Below are 14,242 nucleotides of genomic sequence, written 5' to 3'. Positions count from 1 at the left end.
CTTTTGTAAGCCTTTATTTGCAGTGTATGCATATTTCGGACAACTACCAGCAGTGTATAAGTTCTGTTAATTAAATGATTGTTATACTTGAAAAAGTTAGTGACTGCATTCCTTTACATCCTCATGCCTCACCATATGGTAATGGATTTTCTCTTTTAATTAAAAGTTTAATTATTTTTTACACTTTTAAAAGCCTTGTGTTTAGGAAGAGCAGTTTTATGACCGTGATGATGTTAATGAAAAACGATTATGCATTTAAATGATGAACTGTATTTCTTTTAAATTTACATGGTTTTTCATGAGCATCTATGCCAGATCGTGATTGTAGGTTATTTTTCTAAGAGTCTAGGCTATTTCTCGGATAATTTCTCGTCAGTTTGGTAGCCATAGCATCCATGGTAATATTTCATGCCACTTTTAGTTCTAACAAGATTTCATAATAAGTCACGGTGTTCAAATTCCAGAACTGCTTGTGTATTTCTGTGCAGTTGAGTAAAGGGTTTGCCTCCTTTTTTCAGGTTGTCACCACTAATGAAACTTGTTGCTTAATTGATTACTTGTAGTCTTAGCCTACCTAGAATCATTGCAGCACTATCACTCAACTGAAGTCTAAAAAGGAACATGTGGAGGCGGTGCTGAGGTCCACATGACTGTTGCGTCAAGACCGCGGGAAAATAGTGGGGCAGGAAATTAATGCAGTGCACGGTGGATGAATTTGCAAAACAGTGGATTTGTGTCTTTCTTTGGAATTTTTGTTTTAAAGAAGCCACAGGAATGGATCTGCAGGCTACCACTTCGTCAGTATCCAAGGTGATTTTCAGTTTTGTGAAACCACCGCTCCGTTTTCATCCATTCCTTTATGTAAAGCATAATGAGCATACTTTGGAGTGGGTTCGTCATGAGAAGTGAACACAGTTACAAGTGAACTTCTATTTAAGAATGTAAACGTTATATTGACGACACATGGTTACACTTACGGACAACTACAACTTTATTTATTACAGGGCTGTTTTGTCTTTAAACCCAGTGGAAAAAAACGTAAAAGGAGTATAGGTAAGTACATCTGCCTTGCAAACGTTAGCTAGCCGACTTCCTCTCAGTATTTCGTGGAACAATGTAGAAGTGAAATATTATTCCTCGTGAAGTGTTATTACTGAAAATTAGACATGATTTCTCGAAATAGCATCATTGCCTCATAATGTTTTTTGTGTTTTTTTTTTTTTTTTGTCTCGGTCAGAGAATCACTTCATTGAGCAGAGCGATGACCGTGAAAACGGCAAACAACGCTTTGCTATCTGTCAGCGACTTTGGGGGAAGATCAAAGGTGATACAGAGGTTAGGGCGACTTGTTCCACATTTTCATTTTGTACCCCCAGAGTTCAGAGGAAGTACACCTATTCATCCTAGCCGTCTCTTCTGGTACTGAAATCAGTATGTTTCCCCACACAGGCATTGCAAGACGAGCTGAATAAAAAGATATTGGATAGCCTGTTGGAGTTCAGCAGAAAATGGGCCTCCAGTTTCCAGTGCAAGCCAGATGACTGGGCGTCTCATATGAGGGCAAACGAAATCCCTACTGCTGCATTGGTGCTTGGTATGCCTCTCACTGGCCTTGGCACTTTTGATTTGTCACAACATGCTACCCGTCTCCTGAAACACCTATTTTTGTCTTAGAACTGCAAATTCTATTTTATTATTCTATCATGACGATTCTGTCTTACTGACTTAAAATAGCAAAATACACCAAACATGGAGCCCCGTCATTTAAACAACCTGCTGTGTTCAGATACCATTGTACTTACATCTTTTTCCATTTAGGGGTGAATGTACCTGATCATGATATGACACTCCAGAGTTTGTCTGATCTCCTGCAAAGCTCCGTGACTCCTTTTGTGGTGTCAGTGCAAGCCAAAGAGTGTGCAGGTGAGCATGTCACTAATGCCCGACATGTTAAACATAGTTAAACGATGACAGTCAAACACTTGGGACTTGGCCAGATGGAGTGGTTGGGGCAGTGGTGATTTTAGGAGATAGTCAAAGTGAGAATAGTAAAATTTTTTCAGCTGGATGATTTGTATCAAAGATGTACAGACACAAGGAAAGAGGTTTAAATATGGACAAATAGCCATGGTATGCAGCAAGTGGTCCAAGAGATTTGTTACAGAAATGTTATATAGTTCCTTAAATTACCAATGGGTGAGTAGTAGACCTGATGACAGTTTGGAGTCTTTGGGGGGAGGAGTTTAGAAAGACAACCTAACTAGTTGCCCATGCTGCATTCAGTGTAGATGTAAAGACTTTTTGTGAAATAATATGATTATGTCATAATGAAGACAGTTTGTGCTTGTCTGTCTAGCTCTGAAGCACCTGATGCAAAGGGTTTTTGAGAGGCTTATGGGGGTTGGAATCACAGTTGATGAAGAGGATGAGGAGGAATCCAGCCATTGCAATACAGCTGTCCACCAGAAGAGAGTGCACTGCTCCATGAATACTCTTTGCCAGTGGTACAAGTCTGTGACTAAGGTTCGTGAACACACAGACCTTAAAAGGAGTTTTAAACTTAGGCTGGCGTTACTTCATTAGACATGCACGGGGCCAGATCTTTCTCCACTATTATTTGCGTTTAATTCCCTGTCTTTGAAAACTATGTGAGTGCCTGCCTTTATAATTATATATGTCTTTTGCAGAAATACTCTGCCGTGTCACCAGATGAAAAGCGCAGTGTGTTGAATAAAGATGCGCTACCGAATCCACCTGTTGTGGTGATCTTTAAAGACCTGGAAGGTTTTAACCCTCGAGTCCTACAGGATTTCATCCTTATCTGCAGGTGATAATAACTCAGTTATTGTGTCTTCGTAAAACTTCAAAACGCTAATTTTTGCTTTATTGCTCAGAATAATGCTTTTTTCTTGGAGTGTGGTTGTTTTTTACGCGGTTAGTTTGATGAGACATTATTTCTGTCAGTCGTTTGCATGGAATAACATGCTTCATTGTGGGCTTACATGGCGGGTTAGTGGTTTAATTCCCCATACCCTCTTTACCATTCTAAAGAAGACGATAAACATTTTTCAATGATACCTGTGAAAATAAGAGGTACTGCTTGTTTTTGTTTGAGCCTTTAGTCCTCTCTTTGCATTCAGAGATGGGTTGTGAACACCATCAGTGCATTTTTCTGAAACGCACTGTGTCCTGTCAAGCCAGCGGAAGTAACCAGATATATGAAACAACGTTAATGATGAGAACAACTAAATGATTTTTCAGTCTCTGGTACAGAGGTTTGCATTGAAACCTACAGTACGTGAGCTAATTCATATCATTTTCCCGCCATTTCAGAGGGCGTGGAAAAGACAAACGCATTAATTGCATCTGGTTGCCACAACCAAATCAGCTAGTGCACCTTCTTGCTAAGAATACGGACGTGGGGAAAGTAACCTGAAGCTGATTCATGTATTACTCTCTCCATAGCCGGTATACTCAGGAACTTCCTCTGATGTTCATCTTTGGCATCGCCACCTCTCCCAGCACCATTCAGAACATGCTGCCTCACTCTGTCTCCTCCCTCCTGTGCATCCAGCTCTTTCAGTCCCTGTCCTGCACTCAGCACCTGGCCACAGTCATTGACAAGGTGAAAGCCTCCAGGGCTCACATATTTACAATGTGTTATCAGCAGAATTCTTTGTGACCCATATGTTTAAAAAGAAAAAAAAAAAAAAACAGGCTGCTGAATGGAACACCTAATGTAATTCCTGAATGTTGTCTGCCCTTGGGATGTCTTCATATGTGTTGTAAGAAAATTAAGAATTTAATAGTACTGATATAGTTTGGTCTCTTCCATTTTTCTCACCATATAGCTGCTTTTGACTCATCATTTCCCCTTTAAACTGAGTGGGAAGGTACTGCAGGTGCTGGTCAGTATCTTCCTGTACCATGACTTCTCTGTGCGCAACTTTATCAAAGGACTACAGGTGAGTATTAACATAAACCAAGAACAATCACTCGGATGTAATCTTGTAAACCTGATCTTTAAAGTATTTTGAGACATTTATAACAGCGTATTTATTTGTTAATATGACCGTTTGGAATTCTCTGTGTTGCTATTTGTGTAGGTTTTAGGTCTTTCTGTTGTATTGTTTAGGTCTCTAGTTTTGTCTGTGTGTTTCTCGGCCTTTTCCAGCTGGCGCTGTTGGAACATTTCCACTCCCAGGCTTTGAGCGTGCTGTGCTGTGAGAAGAAAGAGGCATTGCTCAGTGCCCAGACACTTAGTCACCAGGATGTGGAGAGGATCCGGCAACTACCGTCCTTCATGAGGTAAAACACGCAGGCGTTTATTCCAGGACTTGGTGGATGTAGCGGAATAGGACTGCTGCTGTTTAAGTCATTATGATAGTTGGACTGGTGGGGCAGTGCTGTTTTTTTCTGAGTGTAACAACTGTTGTGACTTGTTCACTTGTGTTTATGTGACTTGTTTGCCCTTCAGCATTTGATTCTTTTGAGCTGTGGTGTTAAATGTAAATGACATTTGAAATAAGCTGTACTCTGTACTTATGGGCTGCAACAAGCCATTTACTACTTTAAAAAAAAAAATGCAGGTAAAATGCTGATCAGTGTTTTTTTTTTTGTTTGTTTTTTTTCCTTTGTCATTGTAGATATGTGGAGAGTCAGGAACCGCAGGAACAGGTGGAGCTGCTGACTAGTGATGAGCGTGTGAAGGTAGATTTATTATTAACTATTATTAATTCTGTGATTCATAACCTCCACAATGCAGATTACTGAGATTATTTCACCAGTAAAGCATCCTTGAAATGAACTCAATGGAGCACTGCTGTTGGGTTGTGAAAATGAGAGTGTTCTTCAGTTTACTCTTTTTGCCTGACTGCTTACCTTTTTAGGCTCTTAATCCTCTGTTAGCACCTATTGAACTGCACCTATTAATAATAATACACAGAAAAACAAAGTTATAATGGAGAGACTGTTTATTCAGACAGTTCAAAGAGGGAGTTACCTTTTTTGAATTGCAAATAAAAGTGCTGTTAATATTCATGGTACAGATTTACGGTCTGTGTGTTTCTCTCGGACAGTTAAAACGTATAGGAAAGCTTTGTAAATGCCGACTAGTCTGTGTTTAAATGAGCTGTATTGAGCACACTGTGCTGCTGTTATGAAATTTAACGTCTGAGCCATGTTTCATGACAGGAAATGACAGAATTGGATAGAGAATATTGTGATTTCAGTGTTATTCATTAAGTTCACCGCCGTCAAAATTTTTGATTTGGCCCAGATTTGACTTAGCACTTTAAGTAAGGGTTTCGTGGTCCTAGAGGGCCTTAATTAGCACTGACCTGAGTATGCTTAAAAACTCTTTTCAGGAAACATGTGAGAAACTATTGAAAAACCTTCGGAAATACCACAAGAACTACTATCCTGTCCTCAGGTGTCTTCACTCCCTCACATCTGCTCTGCCAAAGTACCCTCTGGGGAAGCAGGTAAAATCCAGTCTTATTCAAGAAGGACAAGACAAGGCAACAGTTTTGATCCGTTTTTGTGGAACAGATTAGGCTGACATTGTGATTGTATGTGTATATATAGGTAATTACATTTGAATGACATTATTTATGAAGAGAGAGGCATTGCTCAGTGCCCAGACATTTCTTTTTTTTTTCTAAATTAGATCAGGGAGCTGTACGTGTCTTGTTTGGAGAAGAATGTGTGGGAGAGTAGTGAATATGGGTCTGCGATGCAGCTCCTCAGGTAAAACATAATCTAATCCTTGCATCTGAAAATAAAATTGAAAAGGTAATGAGAACACACCTGCAGTATCTGATCCTTCCAAATGTACCGTGTTATGGAAGGACCAAAAAGAAGTGGATGAGTCTGCGTGGTAACTTCATCTCAATCTTTTAGGATGCTGGCGAAAGATGAGCTTGTTGCCGCTTTGCAGAAGTGCACTGATGTACTGGAACAATGCAAGGCAAAGAAAATGAAGAGAGCGTCACAGCAGCTGAAAGAGTACATTAGCAAGTTTGAGAAACTCGATAGTAAGTCACGATAAACAACTGGATTCTGAAAGTGACTTGCGCTGGAAACGAAAATGATATTATTTGTCCTGTCTTTTCATTACCTTTAAGTTTAAACATCATAATCAATACATATATAGAAGCAGTTGCTTGTCTGTCCTACAAGAAAATAGGTCTCTTACATGTTCTTGTCCTTTAAAAGTGAAAGCACTATGATAGTTTGTCCTGAGGGAGATCTTGTCTTGGCTCAAACATGATTTTATGATGAAACTTTGTAATTGTGATCCAAGAGGTCAAAAATTGTTTTCTTTACAAACATTTCTCAAAAATTGTTCTCGCTACAAAATTAATTTTTGCGTCATTGGTCTTTCCTTCAAGAGAAGTTGCATGAATTATGTACTGTGTGAAGTTGGAAACATGGAAATGTTTGGTCAGTTTGAACTCACTATAACTTTACCCTCTCACTCTGTCAGGGCACTCTGCTGGGGATAACACAGCAGAAGACTTTACCTCACCTGAGAAGAGTCTCCAGAAAAAAACGGATCTTTTCCACCTTCAGAAAGTAAGCGATTCCCTCCTTTGCTTTTGTCTCATGTCTCTGACATAAAGATCTGGGCAGTTCAGGGAATGAGATGGAATTAGTTTCAGCATTAAAGTCCATCTTTTTCATTTTTTTTTTTTCCCCCTTAAATTTATAAATCGAGTTCCTGCTAACACCATGGATGGACTCTATTAAATATCAATATGAACCCAATACTCAAAGATGTCTGCCCCGGTTATTATGATTTTAATCCCCATTTGTTCCCTTTTAAGACTCTTCTTGAGATGAAAGAATCCAGAAGGACTAAGAAAATGAGCCCTTTTGAGGTGCTTCGAAACGAGGTGCTTGACTTTATCAGCTCTCTGGTTAGGTAAGTGTGCCATCACCCTGAATGATGATCTGAGATCGCATGGATCTGAAAACAAGATCAGTCTTTCATTAACATAAACACGAGTGCTTTTGATTTTTATCTGAACCTTCACAACCCCAGAGTGACAGTTTAAAGGCCTGAGAAGAATAGGGACACTACCTTAGGGGAAAACGTTTATTTGATCAATACCTTAATCGTTTTTGTCAGTGTGGTCAAGTAATGTATGTGTCGTCACTGAAGGATTAAGCACTTAGTCAAGATGCCATCAGCTGTGATGGATATGTCTTTTGTGTCCAGAACACACCTGGCTTTGCCTGATGAGCAGCCCCTGCATGAGGTGAGTTACTTCAGCTCCTCCGCTGTCCTGCGCCATCACCTCAATGCCACGCCTCGCAACTCCATCCAGACTGCCCTCAGTCACCCTTACCGCTACCTCCAGGTACCTTGGCTTTTTTTTTTTTTTTTTTGTGCGCCCCTCAAAAAAGAGCAAAACTGCTTCTGGTAAGATTGGAGGCTAGGGTTTCCACGCAAATCGTCGTAATTTCATTAATCTTGCTGCCCTTTTTAAAAACGTTGTTGAGACGTGATGGGACCCTCAAGGCAATTTCACAAAACGGTCAGTGTGCTGTCGCAGTATAGTGGCATTGTATGTAAAATCTCTCAAAAACAATAGATTACCAAAGGTTAATATAACTGTTAATGTGGCTGTTTGCATCACATTATTTAGCTGTGGCACATAAACAGTTCATTTTCTCTTAAAGTAGTTATTTAAAATTTTGTTGTTTTGAAGGGGCTAAATGAGTAATAACCAGTTACTTGAGAAAGCATTACTTATGTTTGGGTTACAATGAAATGAAAAAGTTCTCGTATTTGCATGTATCAGTGATGCCAGTCACTGATAAAACGCTGAGATTCTTGTCATGGTCATCAGATTTAGGGTGCCTTTGTACCAGCTTGAGTATAATGCAATTACATGTGTAACAATGAGATTGATATGTATACAAACACTGCAAATTGGACACCGTGTGGCACATTACGGTTTACAAAGTTCAAAGTCCAAAAAAAATTTGTGGTTTAGTTTTTGACTGAGTTTAGGCTGACATCATCTTGGTCAATGGCCAAGAAGACAACTAACGGAGCAAGCAGAGACTCCTCAGCCTGACAGACATGACCTTTGTGTGCAGAATGAAGCTCTGAAGACAGATGCGGGCACAGTGTCTAGTGCTGCTCCAGATATCTGCATTGTTTACAAGCTCCATCTGGAGTGTGGGAGACTGATCAACCTGTACGACTGGCTAGAGGTAGGCACATTGTGTCAGGGGGTGTCTGTGACAGCCACTTAACCAGAATTACATTTAGTCAAGTATCTAGCCAGGCCGTTCATCTGTGCCTAGGTTTACTGATCTGTCCAAAATATCTTTTATCCACCCGTTCAAATATATATATAAAAAAACCCTTCATCTTCTTTAAGTCCACTGGTCTATGCTTCAAGACTGACAGAGAACAGCTTTATATTTATCTCTTTGTTCTCCCCTTTCCTTTCATCTTTCATCCACGTTACAAGATTGGATTGTCATTCAGAACATCCAGTTTAATCCACTCTAATCAAATCAAATCCACCGTGATCTGTTTTCATTTTTATTTATTTGTCTTCCCCTTCTTGAGATTGTCATTCTTCAGTTTGTAAATGATTTTTTTTCCCAGGCATATTCCACTGTGGTGTCAGCTGCAGAGGGAAAGGATCCTGAATCTGCTGACTATGGCAAAGTTGATGAGCTCAAACAGTATCCTTTCAGTGTAAATTGCATAATATTTTTTTTTAGGGGGGTGGGACTAGTACTCTCTATCATGTCTTCCTGTTTATTTAGGAGTATTCTGTAATAAATGTATTGTAGATATTCATTGACCTATCACTGAGATAATAAGAGGAAAAGAATTAAAGGGTTCTATATAAGGATTTCTTTTAAAGAGAATCCTATCACACACTGAGGATTGTGCCTTGACCTGCATTCCAGTGCCCGTTTCATTCAGGCTGTGTCTGAGCTTGAGTTCCTTGGCTTTGTCAAATCCACTAAACAGAAAACAGACCATGTGGCAAGACTTACCTGGGGAGGTTGTTAAACCTTCCTCTGTTATTCACATTTTTCAATAAAATTATATTTTCATTGTATGTCATTGATCTAATCTTTTTAAAATCTCTATTTTTAGCTGTTCTAAGACTTAATGAATGAAACTTGCCATAGGTAACGTGTGATAATTGCTCTTTTGCACAGGATGGGAAGTTACAAAATGTCCACATGCTTAAGAGGTAAAAATCACCTAAAAGCCTGTGTTTCGATATATCATATACCTCCAAAGAGAAGTCATATTGGATACAAGCAACAGTGTGAGAGCCAGGGTGTTGCCCACTGGGACAACAAAAGCAAAAAAACAACGCAGTAATACTGTGAAATCACAGGTCTTGGACAAAAGACTTTATTGTTTGGTTTCCAACTATGTCCATAATAAGGAAAACAACTGGAACATGGCGGGGGAAAAACATCAAAAGAATTTCAGGGAAACAACTAGTGAATGACCTCTGTTGGGTCTGAAATGTGTAACTGCGGTATGTGCCAAAACAGATTTCAGCCTCTGTGAACACAAGCGTATTAACCAGAAATAATAAACGTTAACCTGCATTGTTTTATATTTTCCATAAAAGAAAGGGGGGGAAAAAACCCACTGATGTCCATATTCAAAAAACTAAACTAAACTGTCAGCTTGTGTGTCTTTCATGAAACATGAGTTTGTGAAATGAGGCTTAGTAGTGCAGAGTGTCTGAATGAGAAGAAATGAGAGAAAAGGCTCATCAGTGCAGATGAATAGTAGGCCACTAGTATAGTAACATTAAAAAAAAAAAAAAGTCCAACACATATACATGAGGAAGCACCTAGGGTTCTCCATGGATCAGCAATAAACACTGACAACCTGCAGTAGCCTCTGCCAGCGTGAATTTGAGTTCAGATTTTTATTTTAAACTGAATATGTCGGTCAAGGTATTTCCCAAAGGACATTCAGCTTAGTAAGTTGCTTGAAAGTTCACCTCCTGCCGTGATGTCGTTGAGCCTCAGGAAACATCTTGAAAAGAACAAAGGACCATTTTTTTCAGTTCAGAAGTAACTGGACTAGGCTTGAACCAAATCATATCTGGGACTAGACTGACTCATTACCTGGAATAAACACTAATCTACTGATATGCATTAATAAAGAACATGGAATTTAAAATAAAACACTAAGCTGAGTTATATTTTCACAAGGCAAAATACTGAACGGAAAACTCACAGCTTGCTGGCTGTTCCTCAAAACGTCTTATTAGCTGATCATGAGTGAACTTCACAAAGGCATCGTACTGTTCTGCAGTTGGGAAAAAATGTTGGAAGTACTGTTGCGTGATGTTCAAAGGACATATCACTCGTGTGAAATGAAATGACAGTGACATTAACGAAGAGAGAACGTATGCAATGTGACATGATCAAACCTGCCAATTTTGAAGTCATCATCTCCTCGTATTCCTCTCGAACTTTGTCTTCCCGCTCTTTTAAGAGACGCTCACAGATCATTCCAACTTGTCTAAGTGTGAACAAAGGTTGGTCTTTTCTGGATGGGGAAAGTGCTCCCATAGACGTTCCTACACAATTAAAAAAGAAAGTTAATTTTGCAAAACGTGTATCTTCGGTAGCAAAATGTAATACTTCAACATTGTCGGAAAAAACAAACGATCAAACAAAAACCTACCCTGAGGAGTGGGTCCACTCAGATATGAAGCATGGGTTTGGGATTCGAGAGAGCAGCAAGTCTCTGTGTGCTGGAAACTTCCATCCAGGTGCTTCCTTTTCTGCATTCGCTTATGCTCATGTTTTATGTTATGAAGTATTTGCTCTGTGTCGGGGGGGAAAGCATACAGGTTAATTATGCTCATTAGTATCTGCATAAAGCAAAGCCAAAAAGAATTCCAAACCGTTAATTTTTCGTCTCCAGACAAACAGAGTCACATTCACATTCTTTAGGTAGATACAGCCTATAAAAGGGTTGTTTCGTACAGTCTTCTTGAGCAGGGAAGGGAGTGTCCGCTTACAATTATCTGATAAAAGATATTGAGAACTCCACCATAAATATACCGGGCAAATAATAAGCAACGAGTTCGTTCATTTCAATTCTCAGCTATAACGTTGAGGGAAAAAAAAGAGTTTATCGACGTTACACTTAAGTTCACAATTTTACTGCAATGTTGACTAGTTCATAATGGACAAACATATTTGCTAATAGGCCATTGTCCAAAAAGGAGTTGTTTAACAACCGAAGTGTCAAAATTTAACACATTCTCGTCAGAGTAGACTTTATATTAATTACCAACCTGTTGTTAGTCTGTATGAAACTTCCCCGAAAGGTGATGGTTCGTTGCGCAGGTATTTTCTTGGGGACTGGGAGGATGATGGTGATACTGGGACACATCGTCTTCTTTTCGGAGAAGTGGGACTCATCAAGGGGTCGAAATCCATTGTCCTTTTCAAAGTAGCTCCACACGCCATGACAGCGACAAAACAAAGTTAAACCTCGATCTCCGTTAAATAAGGTTTCGGCTTCAAGTCAGGTGAAAGGCAAGAGACAGATTTAGCCAGCTAACTAAGACTGTCCGGCCCTACTGCAAAGCTTTAAAGCTAACGGTGGAATTGGCTAACCTAGCAAAGTCATAGCAAACCAACATCAGTTGGCTAGCTAACGAGCTCTGGGCCTCTGTGCATTTATACGTTAGCCAGCAAACAAAACGATCTTAATCACTTCAGATTATTCGAGCCACTTAAAATCGCGGTCCTCTGGGGTCATTCGGCGTTGTAGATGTTACTTTCGCCACAAATGCAAAAAATATACAACTATCCTGTTTGTCAACATACGTTGTTTATCATAGACTAGCTTGCTGCGCTTGTTTCCGTGGTTACCTTCGCCTGTTTTTCCAGTGTATCTGGTTAGTGATTGGTCGGTCTTTATCTGTTAAATTTTATAACATTCAGTTACGAGAACACAGCTCACTTCCACCACCTGTTGGACTGGAGTACCAATGCAATTCCCCTAAGTTTGAAAAAAGTGGTTGAATTTGAAAATGTACTTTTGACATGCAATCTCTGAATTTACTCGAAACAAGACAGTACAACCACGGTTGTTTAATATGTTGATTTGAATCTATTATATCTTTCACGACTTATTTGGACATCTTAACAAATAACAGATCAATTTAAAATAATAATTCCGATTGTTGTGGATTAAAATTTTGCCCCATAACAAAGCTGCATGGGCTATGAAGACAGTTGTTCCTGCTGTTTTGCCCCAAAAAGCAATTCTTTAAAAGAATAAAAATTCTACAGGAAAAAACAAGTTTGTATCCTTTTTGTGCAGCTACATTAAAATGCTTGATAAAGCAGAGCTTGATAAAGTCACCACAAAAATGAGAAAATTCATAGGCCATGCAGCTTTGTTATGGGGCAAAATTTTAATCCACAACAATCAGAATTATTTTAAATTGATCTGTTATTTGTTAAGATGTCCAAATATAAATGTGCTTTGACAAGGCAGGTCTTTGAGACAAAACAATCACACTAAATCAACATTACATCTGCTTCCAATGTTATTTTTATGACTTTTTTATTTTAAACTGAAAAGATTTTTCTAGATACAGTTGTATACAATGGAATACAAGTTTTGTTCATTTGATATTTTATACATACAAATGACCGCAATGAATTAAAGCTGAGATTGTACAGTGTAGAACAGAAACAATACATCAGACCATGAGCAAAATAGAACTGCCAAAAAAGTAATAATAATATATACTTAACAGATATGAGACCAAGCTATTATGTAACCAGTATCTGTATTAAATTATTGTTTTGAAAATAAAGTATCTCTGGGAAGGGTTTTTAAAATCCAGTTTCTTCATTCAAAGTGTTTTAGCTCTTTTTTTTTCCAGTTCAAAAATAAAGCTTTGCTCTTCAAACTGAGCTGAATCTCATTGTTTTATCAAACAGTATTCTAAAATGATTCCACATCTAGCAAGCTGCTGTGTATAAACCAATCTTAGTGGGTTCACTTAAATGATATACAAGTAAGAGTTTATGGGTAACATTCAAGACCATATGTGAACACAAATTCTCAAGAAACAAAACAAAACAAACAAGCAAACAAAAAAAAAAAAAAACCTATTATTTATCACATTGAAAGATAAGGTTTCGAGCTCAAGGGAATAATGGTGAATGTTAGACCTTATAAAGAATTTTTAGGTATTGTGCTTTTTCAAACCTTTCCTCCACAAACACAACCAGACTCCACAGCAGTGGGCAAAATGTCTCATGACTGTGAGAACAATCGTCATGAAGACTGAAGATTGTGGTCTCAACCCGTTACTATCCACGGCTCCTATCCAGGAAGGACGCGCCCTTTTCTACTAGTACAGAACATGATACAATATAATACAAAGCCGTGTTTTAACAAAGCTGTTGTAACTGAAGACATACAACTGTTCTCAATTTTCAAAACACAAACTTCAGCTCCATTCAATCTGACAAAGTGGCAGCAGGTGTGTTTCTGATTGAGGTCTCGGGGTCATTGGATGAATATTACGTACATGATACCATATGATATTACAAACAACAGAAAGAAGCACCAAACCTGGCATCTGAATGTTGATTGTCCTTCATTTCCCAGAACAAAAACAAATAAAACACTTCTTATTCCTTCAAAAATAGGCTTGATACTATCCAAGTCACCTACTTCAATAAAACCATTTTGGCAAGTGTATTTCTCCCCACCCCCCCTCCCCCCTCCTCCCCAAGGAGCAACCTGCTTCAACAACCTTTTTTTTTGATACATTAAGGACACCAGCATCATCTTCATACACCAAACCATATCACAAAATTGAAGACAAAACGTTTAGGTGAATATGTTATGATCACAGAAACATGTCAGTGAGAAATGACAATTCATTACAATCCGTATCCTCATCAAACTCTTTAGTTCAAAACCTTCTAACATTCTTAACAATGCACAAATACATTTCAAAAGCCATAATAATGTCTGTCACACTTTCATTTCTGTGAACCAAGCTAATCTTTGATCAATATAAAAGAATCCTTTTTAAGGCAAGGTTTATGGGCTTTGTGTTATTCATCTATTACCCTGTTTATAATGGTGGTGATCTGGGACTCTACCCAAGAGAAATAATATGAACAATCTAGTACATTCCATACTGGAATAGTCAGTGAAATGTTATCGTTCACTTCAACAAGT

The 14,242-nt window shown here is 38.6% G+C and overlaps 2 protein-coding genes across 2 annotated transcripts; one reads left to right on the top strand and one right to left on the bottom strand.

Moving 5' to 3' along the window:
• Positions 1 to 774: 774 nt before the first annotated feature.
• On the top strand, positions 775 to 9,046 carry orc3 (origin recognition complex, subunit 3). The gene is made up of 20 exons (XM_030785155.1): positions 775 to 810; positions 1,005 to 1,076; positions 1,258 to 1,335; positions 1,450 to 1,594; positions 1,819 to 1,923; positions 2,357 to 2,523; positions 2,688 to 2,827; positions 3,466 to 3,625; positions 3,852 to 3,965; positions 4,175 to 4,308; positions 4,647 to 4,710; positions 5,367 to 5,483; positions 5,669 to 5,748; positions 5,902 to 6,035; positions 6,488 to 6,576; positions 6,828 to 6,925; positions 7,223 to 7,364; positions 8,110 to 8,226; positions 8,630 to 8,709; positions 8,941 to 9,046. The coding sequence occupies exons 1-20, from the start codon at positions 775 to 777 to the stop codon at positions 9,044 to 9,046; spliced, it is 2,178 nt and encodes a 725-aa protein (XP_030641015.1).
• An 837-nt stretch (positions 9,047 to 9,883) lies between these two features.
• LOC115811111 (akirin-2-like) lies at positions 9,884 to 11,602 on the bottom strand. Its single transcript, XM_030773177.1, has 5 exons — positions 11,319 to 11,602; positions 10,700 to 10,843; positions 10,443 to 10,592; positions 10,247 to 10,318; positions 9,884 to 10,042 (listed from the first exon to the last, which is right to left on the bottom strand). Exons 1-5 carry the CDS (start codon positions 11,491 to 11,493, stop codon positions 10,032 to 10,034), a joined length of 552 nt encoding a protein of 183 aa, XP_030629037.1. The 5' UTR covers positions 11,494 to 11,602; the 3' UTR covers positions 9,884 to 10,031.
• Positions 11,603 to 14,242: the final 2,640 nt, after the last annotated feature.

The sequence above is a fragment of the Chanos chanos genome, chromosome 1 (genome assembly GCF_902362185.1).
Source record: "Chanos chanos chromosome 1, fChaCha1.1, whole genome shotgun sequence".
NCBI lineage: Eukaryota > Metazoa > Chordata > Actinopteri > Gonorynchiformes > Chanidae > Chanos > Chanos chanos.
The sequence above is the reverse complement of the archived record's forward strand: the minus strand, read 5'-3'. Positions and strand labels throughout refer to the sequence as shown.